Genomic DNA, 18,958 nt, shown 5'->3' with positions numbered 1-18,958 from the left:
CCGGCATGACGTAAAACAGCGAATCAAAGATCAAATAACTAATATAGGACAATGCTGTTGATTAAAAAATACTCCATTCCAGGCACTCTTGTTTTCCAAATAATTAATATTACCAATAATTGATAAGTTCAAGGTCGACGGGTTCAAACAGAAAGCTTTTTAAAGCAGAGAAAACTGTGCATCTTATAATCGGCATGACTTTTTCAGATAATACGCATAGTTCTATACTTAAATTCAGTCACGGACCCGCGATATTACGGGTGTGTTCTAGTATACTTTATAAAAGTCATATGGGCCAAATTGAATTGATTTTTGTGAATAATTTTTGTACAATATGATAAAGTAACAACTAATAAAGTAACAAATAAAATTTTAATGAAAAAAGAAATGTTTTTTTTTTTTTTTTAATTTGTACACCTCGAGCCTCCTTTAGTCAATTACTATTATATTCATTATATATATTGTCTGTCTAGTTATAGACATACAAAGTACTTTTATTCGAATATTTCAAACGTTAAAAATAATTGTTCAATTTTAAATACAACAAGATGATTCAAAATATATATTCGAGGTATGTGTGTTGTATATCTTATTTGTTTTTCGTTTATTATTTTATTCATGATGCAGTAGGTTTTTTTATTTGAATTACATCGATTCTAAAAATATGATATTTTGAGTTAATTTTATACTAAATTAAAAGTAAAACGATTAATTCTGGCTAAATCAGACTTACAGTTTGTTATCGGTATGTTGCGAAACCAAAAAATAGTTATCCCAGTCTGTTCATCACCACAGAATAAACAAAACATCAATATGAAGTAAATCAAAAGGTCTTCCCATAGTAGTTTAAAAATCGGAATTAATCAATTAATAATAATAAAAAAACATAAAAGAAATACTATTTTTTATTATAACTTTAATAAGAAATCAAACGAAGTACACTACTACACTCAGCCTTTATACGAAATAATTGAGTGAACTTTTAATTTAAAGCATGAAAAAAATGTTTTAGGGTAAAATTTAATTTGTGTCCTTAACTAAGGAGAAATTCTGGGCAATATCGTTCGTTGAGACATGTTTGATACTTCCTATTAAAACTTAGACATATCCGGAGATAGGAAGAAGGCCTGTCTATATCTGTCAATACTCATCGGAGGGAGTACAATGTTAAATGAAATGAATAACCCATTATTGTATATATATATACACACACACAGATTGAATAGGGGGCCTAGATAAAATGTGAGTGTACTTGTATTGTTTAAATCTGTATTCTCATTGTTTGACCTCATGATGTAATTGATGAATCCAACAAATAAACTGTAAATCAAAATCACTAAAGAAATTATGTTTTATTTGGCTGTAAAATTTGTCATGGCATTTATTGCAAGAAAGAAACACAATCAACTTGTCAATCAAATCTTGATGACGATTGAATTACTGAAGGACGATCCAGCAGTAACAAAGTTATATCAGGAGCCACTGGGTAGTCCATAGCAGCTTAAAGTAAATTCCGCCTGTCCATTCACAATACAAAAAAGCTCCAAACTCAGTCTGTTATATATGCCATGACGCTGGTTCTATAATCATTCTTCCAAAACTGAAACGATAAATGAAAAGCAGCAGAAAATAATCATAATGGGGATAAGGGAGGGCGGGTAAATTCTATAGCTTTGGTCAAGCTTCGTGTAAGGTTTGAATCCAAATGACCAAACCACACGAGGTAAATTGCACGGACTAACATTTCGCAGGCTAAACTAATTAGCATATTAAAGTGACCAGTATAAAATCGAACACACCGTCAATTTAAATCAATAATAGGCATACCAAGTTATATAATTACAATAACTGAATTTAATTATTATTGAATTAAGTTCTATTACTTGTTCACAATGCAACAATCGATAAGCTGTTGGAATAAAGACCAATACTAATTTCAGAACCATATAATTCCGAAATAAAAACTATCATTTAAAATTATATATTCCTTTCACTGATTGAAAAATAAAAAAGTGTAGCAAAAACTCATTTAAAAAATGTCAATATTACCTGCTGTTACACTATACCCTTTCATTGTCAGTCTGTAGTTTGTTAACCTGTCGCCGATATGGAAGGTAGAATATTTGGCATAGGCTTTATTGCCATCAAAATCCTCCAGTTAAATCTGAGCTCATACTGACCTATGGATGTTACTTTATATAGCTTGTCATTACCTTTTTAAGTGATAAACACATATTGTTATGGCCATCAGATTATTTTTTATTATTTCCCTTTTAAATTCGCATCTAAAATTTTATTTGAATTTATCATACTTGTAAATAAATGTGCCAACTCTGTTTTTATTAACACTCATAAACTATGTTAAAGCAGAACAAATTGAGACGAAAAGTTGTACCAAGCAGGTCAGCTAAAACAAAAACAATGTAGTCGTTTCAAGGTTAAAGTTGAAACAAGTTTTTCTGTTCTTTCAATTTCACTATTTTCGAATACGTTGTTTGGTATCTATATTTTCAAGATAATTTATGTTGCATTTTGATAAAGGACTGTGTTAACAACATATGATGGAAATTTTGAAAAATTGTTGATGTACTATATAAACTTGTAGAATTTTGTATGAACGTGTTACATTTTAAGGGAATTTAAGTACCTGTTCATGTTTCAGATAGAAACAATGTAAAGTAAACATTGATAGCGGATTGCTTCAGTGAAATGTATCTTTCTAATTCTAATGCAAGTGATAAGTAATATCCTCGAATTTATTTTGTGAAAATACTAACCTAACCAGAATTCCGTTTTCATATTACCAAATCCGTTTACATATTCATCCCATCTTGGGTAGAAATCCACTCTACCGTCTTGTCTGTGCTGGAAAACCTTAAATTTAAATCATTATTGTAAGTTAAATTCGAAAGATGTAAGATAACTTTGCGTACATAATGTTTGTTTTGCAGACACATAGATATATTAGATGTTCGCATTTATAAACATATTACCAACGATGCCAAGATTTTGATGAATTACGCTAGCCGCACACTTCGTCTTAAGCAGACTTTCCATAAGCGATCGATTAAAAAAAATCTGAAGATAACATTAGATTTAAAAAAAACTGTAGAGTACCCATAATTTAAAGTCATATATGAATAAAAAATTTACCGCCCTAAAAATTATCAATTTTCTTCCAAGTTTAAATGTGATGATTTCCAAACATTTTACCATGGATTTTGATAGTATTATATAACATGTATAACAATGAGCATATCTCGTTAGTCGCATGATCATTTTACCACTGTTATAACTAGCTGAATCAATATTGCATATTCTTAACGTCCATCAGCCCTAATCCGTCTTCATATAACAAAACACCTTAAATCCAGCGCCACCTGCTGGGTAGATTGTGTAAACCCCACTTCTGTAATATGTTCTGTCTAAATCCGAGCAGTCCCGAACATTATGATCTGAAATAGCCTACAAACTATAAGAGAGCAGATGTTTTTAATTATAAAAAAATATACTGTAGTTCTCCCTTTGGCAAAATTCAAAATGTTCAAGATACAGACATTATATTTACAAGTTGATTTTCAGTACCAAACATTGTTAGACTCAGCGAAACATGATTTTTAAATATCGGTCAGTCCACAAAATATAAATACTTATTGTTGCTTTTAGTGCAATTTTTAACCCTGTCCATTGTCTGTCAAATCTGCAATAAAATTACTAGTACAAAAATAGTCTAGAAAATTATAACCTTTATGTTACATGTCTTAAAAGCAGGAAAAACAACAAGAAATCAATGGAGTAACTGAAGTTAAATCATAACTTATTTAGGTATTTATAAATATATTTTACCTGAAAGCAACACATTTATGTATTTTTCAGTTGCTAAGATACTAAGAACTCATTCAGCCGTTTTTCCATAAAAGCAAACACCTTAAAAATATGTTTTTCAATTATGTGTAAATAATTAAAAAAATGAAAAGTAAATAACCGATGAACAATTTAAGTAAAAAAACAATCAATGTACAATGCATATAGATTTTAACACACTTTTAACTGAATTATAATAACTAGAATCGGAAGTTGATGTTACATGATATCCATTGGCATTTATTTTTGACACCAGTCCCACCAGTACAAAAATGTGCAATTGGTGAAACGGTTTAGGTTTGCTTGATTGATACATTTTGACCGAAGTTTTCATAAAACCGAAGCTAGTACATTCACGATTTATACTTTGAATTTCAATATCAGTTGCGTGACTTATTATCGTATCAGATTGGACTGTTTAGATTACAACATATATATTCAATTTCTAAGAATTTGTTGACTGTTTGTTTCTTGAAATTTTAGATTTAAACGTAAACGGTTTTGTTCTCCTCTGATAAGTTACATATTATTGTTTTCTTTTGGATTTAATTAATTTGATGACGAGACTTTATGAAATCTTTTATCATTTGTTTCTATTCATTTCTAACCTTGGACTACAATGCTATTTCCCCAGTTTTAACCAACTGTTGAGCTTTCTATAGTAATGAACACATTTTAACCATGCTGCTAAAGTATGGTAATAGCAATTATTGTTTATCAGATAATTGAATTTAATGAGGCTACTGGCGTATGTTGTTTTTGGATTTGTACACGTGTTTGTATTGTAAATCAAAAGTGTCCGTTTACACTGTCTTACATTTTGGGAACGCCTCTTGTTAAGAATGATTACTATCACGTGCATTTTGTTCTTAAGAGTGTAAAGCACGTTATAACTTTCTCACATAGCATCTGTTTAGCTTTATACAAACATTTTGTTATAACAAAAAATAATTTCGACTTAGTCTATATTCTTAGTTTTTGTGCAATTTCTACCTGTGTAGTTATTTTCGGAGTATCATCGCAAACAAACATTTTATTGACTTAAGAGTTTTTATAACGAAGAAACATTAGCCGTATATAAGTGTGACGTTCTTTGTCTTAATTACGAACTATCCTAGCTGTTTGTTTGCTGGCAGTTTCCAGATTTAGTGCCATCCTAGTTTTTCATTTGCTGACCAGTTTTCTAATATACCATGCCAAGAGGAAATTCAAAGAAAGGAACTCCAGCTAGAGGGCAGGGGGTCAAACGACGAAGAACGGCCGACCCTAAGGAGAAGGAACAACCTATAGCTAGTGTAGTTAATCCAAGATCATCTGGTGAGTCGGTTATAGATTTTAGTAGTGACCCAGGGCCCTCCCAAACATCAACTGGGACAGAATCTAACATATTTAACGAAAACATTCAGTTTTCACAAAGCCTTCCCTGTCTTGAGGAAAGTTTGTTTGACCAAATCGGGTGTTATGTACCCATGAAACTAAAAGATAAAATTTGGAAACATGAATTTATCGACCTAAATTTGTTGATTAAATCTCCTAGAGAACTGGCAAATTTTCCTGACCATGAAGGTGATTTAGTTGTAAAAGGGGGTCACATGCGGATTGAATCTTTACCATGTCGCGCTATACCAAATATACACACATGGACAAGCGCTTTCATGATTTATATGAGTATTTTGCTAGAGAAACAGAGTTCTTTGGCCCAAGAATTGCTAAAGTACATGAGAGATATTCGTTTTGCAGCAAATAAATCACACGGTTGGGGAACATACGATGAGCAATTCAGACTCCGCAAAGCACAAAGACCTCAGTCATCTTGGGCTGTCATAAACCAAGACTTATGGTCATTTTATATAACAACAGCTATGAGAGATCAAGGTCAAAGTAATGAAAGTAAAGTAGGTTTCAGTTCTCAAAGTGAGCCTCTTCATTCCTTTCGTCAGTCATCAGGCCAACAAAATGTTCAGCAACCTAGAACATGCAATGCATACAACACAAAAGGGAAGCGGTGTAATTTTAACCCCTGCAGATTCAAACATGGATGCTCAGCATGCGGAGGTCAACACCCAGCTTATTTCTGTAAGAGACATTAAAATGGCAAAACAGAGAGACACATTTTCACTTGGTTTTTCCCCAGTTAAGGTTGAAAATTTAGAAATATATTTACATGATTACCCCCTTTTAGAACATGCCTCGTATTTATTGTCCGGCTTCAAATTTGGGTTTTCTTTACATTACTCAGGACCTCGTTTACCTACAGATTCCAAAAATTTAAAAAGTGCTATTGAGAGACCAGACATACTTCTTCAAAAAATTAAGAAAGAAATAGATGCAGGGCGTGTTGCTGGTCCCTTTAAGTTTAGGCCTATTCCTACTTTACGAATCTCGCCATTGGGATTAGTTCCAAAGGGAAAGGACGGTCAGTTTAGAGTTATTCACCACTTATCTTATCCCGAAAAATCCTCCGTCAACGATTTTATTGATCCAAAGAAATGTTCAGTTGTCTACTCAAATATTGATGACGCTGTCGATGTTATAAAATTATACGGAAATAAGACATTAGCCAGCAAGTCCGATGTCCGCTCAGCATTTAGATTACTCCCTATCTCGCCGATTGATTTTGATCTTCTTGGTTTCAAAATTAATCAAGAATTTTATTTTGATAAATCCCTCCCTTTTGGAGCCTCAATTAGCTGTGCTTTATTTAACAAGTTTGCGTCATTTCTACACTGGGCAGTTTCTGTAAGACAATCTGAGGGCGCCATTGTACACTATCTTGACGACTTTCTATTTTTGGGAAGGGGCGGAACTTGTCAATGTGCTGACCTGCTTCATACTTTCAAGGTTATTTGCAATGATCTGGGAATTCCTTTAGCGGATGAGAAAACAATCTCTCCCACGACTCGGCTTAAATTCTTGGGTGTAGAAATTGACACTTCCGACATGACTCTCCGCTTACCTTCAGATAAGCTTGATGAATTGCTTCAAAAAATTTCCTTTGTTTTAAAAAGCAAGAAGGTCACGCTAAGAGAAATGCAATCCCTTTTGGGTTCATTAAACTTTGCATGTCGTGTTGTCGTGCCGGGGAGAGCTTTTTGCAGAAGATTGATTGATTCAACGATTGGTTTGAATAAACCACATTACAGAATAAGAATAACTTCGAACATAAAAGCTGATCTTTTGATGTGGAAATCATTTTTGAAAAATTTTAACGGTCTTACTCTTATGCCAGATAGACTATGGACCTCTAACGAGGCGCTCGAATTTTACACAGACAGTGCTGGGGGGTCCACACTTGGTTTCGGCATATATTTTAAGGGTAGATGGGCTCACGGGTTATGGCCGAGAACGTGGCATGAGCGCGGTTTATTGTCTAACATTACATTTTTAGAACTATTTCCAGTCATGGTAGCGATCATTCTGTGGGGGTCTGAACTTAGAAATAAAAAGGTGTTGTTTCATATTGACAACGAAGGAGCAGTGCACATTATTAATAAGAAATCATCAAAATCATCAGATGTCATGGTTTTAGTTAGACGTTTAGTTCTAGAAACATTACATCATAACATATTAATTAAAGCAGATCACGTCCCAGGTAAGGTCAATTCTATAGCTGATGCTATTTCTCGTTGCCAGTGGTCCCGTTTCCGGAACCTAGCACCAAATGCATCTCTGACACCAACTCCAATTCCGAACCAAGTATGGATTCTATAACAGAGGAATCAGCTAGACTTTTTTCTGATTCGTTAGCCGGAAATACATGGAAAAGCTATTCAAGAGCGAGATCTGTTCTTGATTCATTCCAACTTCTATATACACTGGATAAAGTATGGCCAGTTCCTGTTGAACAGTTAGTACAATTCATCGCTTATTTATCATTGAAGCATTTTTCTCCAGCTACAGTTCGATTATATATAAGTGGCATTTCTTTTTCTCACAAGGAACGTAATTTAGAGGATACTACTAAGAATTTTGTGGTATCAAAAATGCTTGAAGGTTTACACAGAAATCACCCACAGAGAGACAATAGGGCCCCGGTAACATTACCATTATTACGACAGATTACAGACGCTCTCCCTAGTATTTGTTCATCTACTTATGAATCTTTATTATTTAAATCTTCATTTATTTTGGCATTTTTCGCTATGTTACGTGTAAGTGAATTTACGACAAAAAATAAATCTGATTCTAGTACCGAGGCACTGCAATTGTCGGATGTGGTCGTGTCAGATTGTCAATTAAAAATTAACATTAAGAAAAGTAAAACGGATCAGAGAGGTTATTCAACGTTCATTGTGATAAATAAATACAGAGATAACGCGAACATTTGCCCTGTGTTAACCTTGAAGAAATATTTAGCTGCACGTCCTGCGGTTTCAGGCTGTTATCATTTATTTATGCATTTTGACGGATCACCGCTTACCCGTTATCAACTGTCAGCCATGCTAAGAAAGTCAGTTAATTTTTGTAACATTCCAAACCCTAACCTTTTGAAATCTCATTCATTTAGAATTGGAGCCGCCACAGAGGCGAGCAAATGTGGTATTAATGACGAAACTATTAAAAAATGGGGAAGGTGGTCGTCAGATGCATTTGAGCGTTACATCAGGATTCCGTGGTGAAAATAATTTCAAAATTTTTCAATTTCTTTATATGTACATATAGAACAGAAGTATACAACATTGTAACAAACTCCTTAAATAGTTTTCGGTTTGTAGGTCATGAGCTGCAGTCAACTATTTGGATAATGGGATCTTCTATTCCCCATTGGGCTGGCATAACAGCTGCTAGCCGATCTGGTGGGAAAAACCTTAATTTGGATAGGCTTGGAGTACAAGTTAAATGGATAACTAAATCAGGAATGAAATGGAAAGATCTGGATTCATCTTTTGAAAGTGAAATCAAAAAGTGGCCAGCCCCTAATTATATTTTTATACATCTAGGTGCAAATGATTTAGTTTCTATGAAATCAAAAGAGCTAATAGAGAACATCAAATGTTCAATTTTGAGAATAAAGGTTTTTGCACCTGACATTATAATAATTTTGGTCAGACATTTTACCAAGGCCCTATTGGCATGGAACATTAAGGCCAAAGTTAGTGGAAATAGCTAGAAAAAGAGTCAATTGTGCCGTAAGATCATTTATAAAGACCGAAGGCCAATATATTTCGAGGTATCCAACTATCAAAGCCTCTGAGCACAATTTATTTAGACATGACGGCTGCCACCTGTCACAAGTCGGTATTGGCATTTTCTTAAATGACATTCAGGCTGCCATTGAAACTTTCGTACTCGGTGTTGCTAAGGTTTTCCCACCAGAAAAATGAGCGCAGAGAATGTTTGGCGGTGAATGGGGATTTATAAGACCCCCATTCATTTGGCGGTTCAGGGAGACAATAAACGGACTTGGAACTGTCCCCCTCTGGCACATATCTCTACCCTACCGGCTCTTTAGTGGAGGGTATCAAATAATTTCCTAGGGTTCACTCTTGTCATCAAGAGGAATCCCCTCCACTTCTGGTATCAGAAGGGAGGTGTCATCTCCGCAGTACACGTAATTCAGGTTGTTTGCATTTAAAAAATCGGAGAGACTGTTGTTTTCAGAGGTCTGTGTAAACAGAGGGGGGTTCTCCGTCCAGTCCACTCTTGCACGTAGGAGGGATGTTTTGACACTTATGTTATCATAGGGTCACCGATATGCTCTTTTCAATCCTTTGGCTATCGGTTTGTTTGTCTCCCTGGAACTGGTTAAACATTTTATCTGCGGCCTATCAAATATCCACACATACATATTTTGTACATATACTTGTTGTATTATTAGTAATAAATATTCTATATTCTTTCTACAATTTGTATTGTCTGTTTTTAAGCGCCAGTAGTCCGTTTATTAATAGCAATTATTGTTTATCAGATAATTGAATTTAATGAGGCTACTGGCGTATGTTGTTTTTGGATTTGTACACGTGTTTGTATTGTAAATCAAAAGTGTCCGTTTACACTGTCTTACATTTTGGGAACGCCTCTTGTTAAGAATGATTACTATCACGTGCATTTTGTTGTAATGTGCATGTTTTTTCCCTCCATTTTACGATGAGCAAAGATATGTATTGGGGAATTTTTGCCCACAGAAAACTGGTTGTACACCAACTACTTAGTGCTTATAGCACACCCGCTATTTGGTAGATGTGGTCCAAAGAGCTATCAAGTATTTTTAGTGATTCCTGTTTTACATTTTATATATTCATAGAAATAAGATCAATTAATTAACAGTGTGACGTGTTTGCCTGCAAATGCAACAATTCAATACTTTTGACAATCACATCTATCATTTTAACACAGAGCGATAGTGGAGGCTTTTCCAAAAGTGAACATTTGCATGAATAGACACATTTTGGTTCGTCCTCTAGTAACATTTTTTTTTCTCATTTTTTTCTAGTCTGTCAAATTGTTTAGCCATTTTATTAGTCGACCTTGGCTGCCGATTCTAAAAAGTAAATTCTTTGATAATTGATTGCATATGTATTTAATATTTGTTATCAAATGCAGACTAAACAACAATAAACTTTTCTATATTTTTAAATTGAATGATTCGGAGGAATATGTTCTTCTCTGTATTATTTTCCATTATAATTATACAATACCAAATATCATTGTACAGCCTACACAAAACCCTGCATGTACAATTAAATTTGAAAATAATCTTTCATTTGAAACAACTATTTTGTGGAAACGCTTCCGGCATAATTTGTGTTGATATAAGCCTTTATATTTCTTATATTTAAATTATCACATAGACGGAAATGCATAAAAAAATAATGTTATATGCATGTTTGAAAAAACGATTCCCAAAGACGAATCCTTTGAAACCACGCATTCTTCTACAAGGACATCGCCTTCGTGAATCAATCAGTTGAATTGAAATGATTTCCGGATGGAGGCGTACTTTTATGTCGCTGTGTAGGAATATAGACTTCATTTCGTTTTTTTCGACTCCTTTATTCAATTCAATTATAAGATCATGATTACAGTTCATTAACGAAATGTCTGAAACAAGTTAAAATTGTGACTTTTGCTGTGTAGTTCTAAAATATAATGATCGGTTTTCAATAGGAATGATAAAAAAGAACTGAAGAGCAAAACAGTATTCCGTTGAAGATAGACATTTTTATTTGATTCCATATGATTCCATTTTATTTGTAAGTTACTTTTTTTCGGGCGTGATGTAAAAAGTTAATTAACAAAAATACCGAACTCCGTGGAAATTTAAAAACGGAGATGCCTTAATCAAATGACAAAATCAAAGCCTAAACACATAAAACGAATGAATAATTAACAACTGTCATATTCCTGACTTTTTTCTGTCGATTTTCTTAAACCTATATTTCCCCCTCTGCTCTCCTTGTTCCAATTGCTCCCTACATTAGTTTAAACATTTAGATAGTACACAAAAAGTAAAATCACCAAATTACTGAACTCCGAGGAAAGTTTAAAACACACAGACCCTAATCGAATGGCAAAATCAAATGATAAAACACATCAAACAAACAGTTTACCTTTTTTAGATAACATATAGGGCTGGCAAGTCCAAAAGTTGCTTAGGATGTGTGAAAGAACTAAATGATTTGATGAAATTTAACATCTTAACATTCATTTTTTTTCACAAGATGAAAACACCATTGAAACATTCATTCTGATTTCAATTTTGATCTATGTACACTTGGGAATACTTCAAATAAAGAGATAATAATACAATATAGATATAGACTAGTGAATCCGAAATTGATCAATATTTGTTCATAACAATATAAAAAAGGGAACAAGTATGTTAAGGAAACCTTTAAAGTATACGTCAATTACACCAGACGTCCGTAAGGAAAACAATCCTCCTTCAACTTGCGACTGTAAATCATCGAATGTTAGATAAAACCTTTATGATCATGTTATTACAGGGTACATCGACATCGTTCAGTCTGAAAGGTTAACAACTTCTTGACAAGAAGGACCAACATACAGTCATTCATTTAAAATAGATTAGAAACAGTATGGTCATGTCATTAAAGACGCTTTTTCATTCAATTATAATTATTGGTGTAAATTGAAAATATTTTATTGAAACAATTGATTATACATGTTATATTCAAATAAATGTATGAATATCAAGAATATTCAAATACCGCATTAGGAAAATAATTTAGAAATAAATAAAAGGGTACATATACATAATACACAAACTTCCAGAATAAGAAACAAACTTCGAAAACCAGTTTGTATTTGTACAGGCCGACAAAGCAGCAAACAATGTGTTGGTGGTATGACGTAAATACTACAAAGATCTTCTTAAGAATTAAATTAAGTAAATTTTTCGACATTAAGGTCTGTGCGCTCAACAGAAGTCATATATGTATTGCGTGCTTAACCAGAAATACCGTAAGATATCATTTAATCTTGGCCTTTAGTAAGTATTACTAGTAATATTTCAATGATCCTTTTGATTCGCTCCTCAGTTTTTACTTGACAACTCTTTATAATTTCATTATGTCAATATATATTTTTTATATAAATACAGTTAAATTTTTTCAACTTAACAAAGTTGGTATTTGACGAGTTTGGTTTTTATTATTTCACATATTTTCTTATATGCCTTGTTTTATATTTTGTTTGGAAATAAATTGAATTCGTTCATTAAATAATTCGGATTTTTTTCTTTACATTAATGCTTGAGAGCCTTATTATTTTATTATTTGCTCGCATAGTTAATTGTAGTGTTCTACAAACAATTCCGAAGCAATTTGGAATCAGCAAATTTATAATAAATATTGAGGACTCAAAGAACAGAAAAATCCAAGACAACACCAAAATTAAATTAAAAAACAAATAATCACGAATGTATAACAGATGTATGCACATACACAATGTATAAAGCAATAGACAGCACTAAAAGCTTGGAATTTTATTTTGCTTTATTGACTTAATTACGATTAAAAAAAACTAAGCAATTCATGTTTATTTGTTTGAACATGTAAATAACATAGAATAAATCGATTTATATCAATGCATCAATACTAAGAGTTGAATCAATATACTGGAAATGATCTTAAACACAGACTGACACACATCAACGTTGCTGGTAATCATTTTATGCATTTGTGTAAATCTAAGATCGTAAAACCTACATACAAATGCATTGCCAATCTTTTCATAATGCAATTTAATTAAATTTTACAAACATAACATGTTTCCTTTTTGATATATGAGAATAGATGCAGTATCACTCATTAAAGAGATTCGATGATATTTATGAATTTACTAGATTAAGGATAACTTTTAATACCGAATGTCATTCGATGCATGGTATGTGAACGTAGTTTTCGACAATGGTGATCGGAACCATATCTTGAAATTACGTAAGAATCAAAAGTTAAAAACAATACTCCAAAATATAAACAATACACACTACCCCAAAGCTAGCTATGGAACACAACATAAAAATATGTTGATGTGGTATGATTGCCACTGAAACAACTATACACCAAAGTTAAAATTAAATATACGTAAGCAATTATAGACAAACGTACGGCCGTCAAGAATGAGGAAAAAATCATACCATATAGTCGGCTATCAAAAGCCACGACATGAAATATATGAAACACTTCAATTCACAAAACTAGCAAATGTATACAAGAAAACTACTAAGAAACTTGACAACATGATGTAGAACAAATAAAGACGTTTTTGAGTTCCATAGACATTCTTCGATTGATCCGTTCATTGATTGTTTTGTTTAATCTACGAATATACTTTTTTAAATGAAAAAGCATGATTTGGTGGAGAAAACAAGAAATCAAAATCAAATTAAGCTTTTGAAATGAAAAACTTACATAATGGTTGTTGATTCATATATTTTATTTTGTGGGATTTTAATAAAGTCTCTATTCATTTTGGGTGACTAAGGCCACGGAGTCCTTGTGTCAATAACACATCATTAAAAAAAAAACATTTTTTCCAAAATAATGAAAAATTAAAGTGATTACCGCGATACAGCTGAAGTCTTTTCATCTAGTTGGGGATCTAAAGCCAACACTATTGTGCGCATTTGAGATGTTAAAAAACAAAAGCATTCGTCATTGAAAAGGCTATTTTTGAATGTGAAATTTAAACCGATTCATATATATTCTTAATGATTATCTAACTTTATCTGACTAACGACCAAATCGGACAGCAATGTTACCAACTTAGTACTGATTGAAATACAGACGTTATAATGAATTTTCTGTTCATACAACTATTAAAAAAAAATAAAGTGTTGATAAAAAACAACATTTAAGATGTTCTACCACGATGACAAATAGTATTTGTTATTGTTATCAAGGTGGTTTTAACAAAATAGGATTTCTATCTAAACTAAACGAAATAGTTATAACTCTAATACACGTCCTTGCTAGAACTGTATTTTTAATCAAAAATTTAAAACGAAACACCAGACAACATTATATATTTACAACATTTAAATAAAATAGCATTTATTTGAAGACCTCGTGACCTAATAGATTTACAGATGAGCATTGTTTTACATGATATTACTGCTTAGATTTACGAAGCAAACAAATGATTCCGGTTCTCTCTGTTTTGAAAAAGATATTCATCCTAGCACGCTTTTATAACGTTTAATCTTTATAGTCTTTGTCATGCTCATGGTTTTTCCAGGACGATAACTCAAAGTTATATTGGAATAAGTAAAATAATTTGTCCAGACAATAAGACACAGAAAATAAAATTGAAAACCCGCTTTCATTGACCCCAGACCAGAACAACAATTTCAAGGGAATATTTTGACTGCAAAAATAACAAATTATAGCGCTGAACTGACAGCCGTTACAATAATTTTGTTTAACATGTTATAAACAATGTTATAAAGTTTTGTAATTGAAAAAAGGTCTTGAACATTTCGCGGAATGAAACTTCCTGAATGTCTATATTATTTTATACATTATATATTAAATTAGATATGTTTTGTCTAGCAGTTCATTTGACATATTATATTCATTACTCTCTAACTGCAGTTTATTTGTTCATTCCGTCTTGACAGTTCTTCATTAGAATGAAAATCACATTTAGGTATGACAAATGACAACATTGATTATTTCGTCCTTCGTTACTGCAGCATAGCTTTGTGAGATAGTTCTTCCTTTTAATTCACAAATGTTAAATGTATTTGAAAAAATATAAAATTTACAAACTTCATGAAGATGTCGTATACATTTTTTATCTCACTGAGAATGCGGGATTTATTTCAACTAACTGTCATGACAAACTGTATAACAAACTATTTTTATTTTCAACTATGTCTATAAAGTAAAACGTTCTTTCAGAGATCCACAGCTATAAGACTATGAAAGTTAAAACACTCGAAATTTAAAAAAAGTCACATCCACGATTTTCACAAATAAATTAGGTTGGAAAATGTTTTCATTAATATTTGATTGTGCATATAAAGACAAATGAAAGTACTTCCATACTTCCAATAAAAGGTAAACTTTTCTCGGTGTGACAGAAAATCAGCCCGATATTGTTATAAAATTTAATTAACCTAATAATTTGCTCAGGCGTTCAAAAAGTAAGAAAATGTGTTGAACAACTCAACATGAAATTGGGGTAAAAATGTCGTTGACCCCCCCCCCCCCCAAAAAAAAAACCCCAAAAAAGGAAAAGGTATAGTTTTGACATGAAATGAAATATAACTATATTTAAAAAGAATAAGCCATTAATGCTTCATATTGCAGTTTTAACATAGAAATCTATGGGGTTCTGATTTAGTGGGTTTATTACGACAATGTTCAATTTCTTCTACGTATGCGTAAAACTATTCCCCAATTAAACGCCAGCAAAACGAATGAGGACATCAACTACGTTTACTTGGTTTTGTGCCCATTCTCTTAAATGTACTGTACACCGGTAGTCATCGTTGGTTATTAGATGTTAAGAGGTCACTAATGAATATATTGATGCGCCATTCAGGTTCTTATCATAACAGCATGAATTAAAATACATTTTTTTAAACATTTATATCGGGTAAAAGCTCTATATTGTCATTTTTGTTTGTCAATAGACCAACTGTATAAAAAGCAAATAGGACTTTATTTATTTATTTTGATACTGGATATGTCTATGGAATAAGAGGCAAATCAAAGAATGGAAATTACACAATGATCAAATATGAACCAAAGAAAATTGTATAGTAGCTGCATTAATATTTGTAGTTGAATACTGGTAAGTAAGATTAATAACGTGGTAACAATGGGCACTTTAAATGTGTCTCGACAGTTTCAAGATACAATTTGGGAAATAGAGTATTTCCTCGTTATTATGCTTTATTGTAAAAGATACTGATTAACACGATATATTTTCCAAATCTAGAGCAGTTAATAAACAGATAGATGCAAAACATTTGAAATATGTTCGACTTAAGGACAAATGATCGTTTTGTATTAACATTGGTCATCGACTTTTCGGAAAGCAACAATTTTAAATTTAGAATACATTACGACGTTCGTTACCGTCATGAAAAGGGCGCGAGTTCGCAAAAATATAGAAAAACTAGGAGTTTCATCTATAGCTAAACGATTGTCACATGGACCCTATTTTTGTATTTTGCAATCAACAGCGTCAAGAATGTCATATAGAGATTGTAAGAGACGATCAACGGTTGAACTGTCTGAGGTCTGAAATGACCACAAGCTCTTTGATGTCACAAATATTAAATTTTCTTTAGCTTTAATTAGAGAGGCTAATTTATAGGCATATAACAAAGTACACCTGGAAAAAAATTCCGGATGAGAATATAAATTTCCGTTTGCAATTATATTTTTGGAAAGCATTATAGAGTTACTATTTGCTTTTGAATCATGACGATACTTATTTAGTTTACAAAGTCAATGAGTTCACGCTAAAACAGTATGCAGCATTTAATGTATCATTGCCTTCGTAGTACGTATACATCAGATCACACTTGTTCACTAAGTACCACCAAATCAGTGGAAATAGAAGATGAACTTACCAGAATGTAGTAGTTAACTTAGCATCATCATTATATTAATAAACAACATGCTGTTAAATTACAACCCAAGTGACATATAGGTTTCTTAACATCCAGTGGCAAATGCATGTTCAGAACGAGAACACATTATCAATAAATACAAAAGATAGATATAGAAATTGTGATAGGAAAATACATCATATCTTATTTATGCATTCACTTAGTGCAGTGTTGTAGTAAATATTGAAGCAATCTATCCTGTAACCCCACAGTAGTTCACCAAGTGTTTCGTAGAAGTTCATTAAGAACTACACAGTAGTAGTAAATATCAGATCGAAATAGCTGGAACAGTACCCAACTTTAGAAGTAGTATCACAACTAATTAGTTCACTTAGTATTCCCGTCGTGTTAATAACATTAGATCATGTCTTTTTAATTCACTGGTTATATTTTCAGTTTATTTTGCATACGTTTACATTCATGATTAAGCTATAATTAGTAGTTTTACTTTGGCACATTTTGTTAAGTACAAGTGGTCGAGACAAACATGATAACAATGCATGCTGTAGTTCCATGATTCTTTTATCCAAAAACAAGATAAAGGATACAATTAAAAATCCATAAACAAATACTAAGGCTGGACTTACAATGCATAAATCAACATATTCAGCATATACAATGTTTATCTATTTTTCTCAAAATATTGGTACTTTGATTGTTATATGATTATTACTTATTTAACGTGAAGGTGCATATAAAACAAAGATATTCCAGTCGACTTTGATAAGTAAATACAACAGGTATATTTTGCCAGATTGGTAGTTGGTGATGAAAGGCATGAAAGGGATGAAATTTGGACAGCAAATTTAAATTAGAGAACGCCAGATAAGTACAGTTGTTTGGTCGTGCAAACGGCAACCAATACATTATGTTTGAAATAAAATAGGCAACATTTTACTTTCAACTTGAAAGATGACCGCTTATTCAGTATATACTACCGATGTAAAACGAGTCATAATGATTCCTGCTGTTATAAGAACACTGATTTTAAAATGGTTTAAAAAATATAAAGCTTCATCTTTATAATGGACAATTACTGTTAAAGTTGTTTGTATTCAAAATTAATATATTTATTTAAGTATGATTTCCGTTTCATATTCCTCGATCGTCGTGTTAATTTTTTAACCAGGCAATGACTTGAATATTAGAAATCCTGAAAAATGGTTCATTGTTCTTTTCTATATAATACAGTTTTCGATCGAACGCAATAACTCATCGTGAACCTTGACACAGGAAAATCAATTATTCTTCAGTTTTGTGTTGCATGCATTGGACAAGTAAATCAATTTCACGGAATGAGTTGGCACTGAAAATAGCATATTATAGTGTGCATCTGACAGGCCGTACAATTATTTTTGTTTTACCAATAATAAACAATGTAATACAATCTTATAATTGTATAATGTTCTGAGACATTCTACGAAATGAAAGTTCCTCGATTGTCCCTATACTTCTGTATATATGTGATATTAATAATAAGCTATTTTTTCTGAAGTAATATCATAGCAAACTACTTGCAATACTATACAACGGTAGTTTATTCGACAATTTTGTCCTGACAGTTCTTCGTATAAATAAAACTTATAGACGACCAAAATAAGATTTATGATATATATTTTAATCATTATTTCAGCATGGTGAGTGAAGCGGATGCACAATAAAGCAAGATTCAAATCATTTGGATCAGTACACTAATGTCGATTGCAAAAACATGGACTAAACACCAGTTCAGGATAAACTGTAACTATTTCTTGACAAATATATTTTCGCGTTGTTGCATTTTCTCTCTCTTTTTTTTCTAATGTAATCAGTGTCAAGGAGAGAGAGTCGATTTTACATGTACATTGTAACAGTTCAAACAATTTTATCTTAAGTTTATTTATTATTTTATCTAAGAGACAAGCACGAAAGAGATTGTTTTTACAATATCTAACGATGAAACGGTTTAAGGATTTTGAAATTTATATTTGTTGTACTAAGTTTCTAGTCTGTTAAATTCAGTCA

At 32.2% G+C, this 18,958-nt stretch overlaps 1 protein-coding gene across 1 annotated transcript; it reads left to right on the top strand.

Annotated features, from left to right (window-relative positions):
- Positions 1-4,568: 4,568 nt before the first annotated feature.
- LOC139524966 (uncharacterized) lies at positions 4,569-8,483 on the top strand. Its single transcript, XM_071320141.1, has 2 exons — positions 4,569-5,181; positions 7,498-8,483. Exons 1-2 carry the CDS (start codon positions 5,058-5,060, stop codon positions 8,481-8,483), a joined length of 1,110 nt encoding a protein of 369 aa, XP_071176242.1. The 5' UTR covers positions 4,569-5,057.
- The last annotated feature ends 10,475 nt before the right edge of the window (positions 8,484-18,958 follow it).

The sequence above is a fragment of the Mytilus edulis genome, chromosome 5, assembly GCF_963676685.1.
Source record: "Mytilus edulis chromosome 5, xbMytEdul2.2, whole genome shotgun sequence".
NCBI classification, from domain to species: Eukaryota; Metazoa; Mollusca; class Bivalvia; order Mytilida; family Mytilidae; genus Mytilus; species Mytilus edulis.
Note: the sequence above shows the minus strand (reverse complement) of the source record. Positions and strands in the feature narration are given on the sequence as shown.

Coding starts and splice junctions, on each gene's coding strand:
- LOC139524966 (XM_071320141.1), top strand. CDS start 5,058: ATGCCAAGAGGAAATTCAAAGAAAGGAACTCCAGCTAGAGGGCAGGGG. Junction 5,182..7,497: donor AGTTAATCCAAGATCATCTG/GTGAGTCGGTTA, acceptor TCTCGTTGCCAG/TGGTCCCGTTTCCGGAACCT.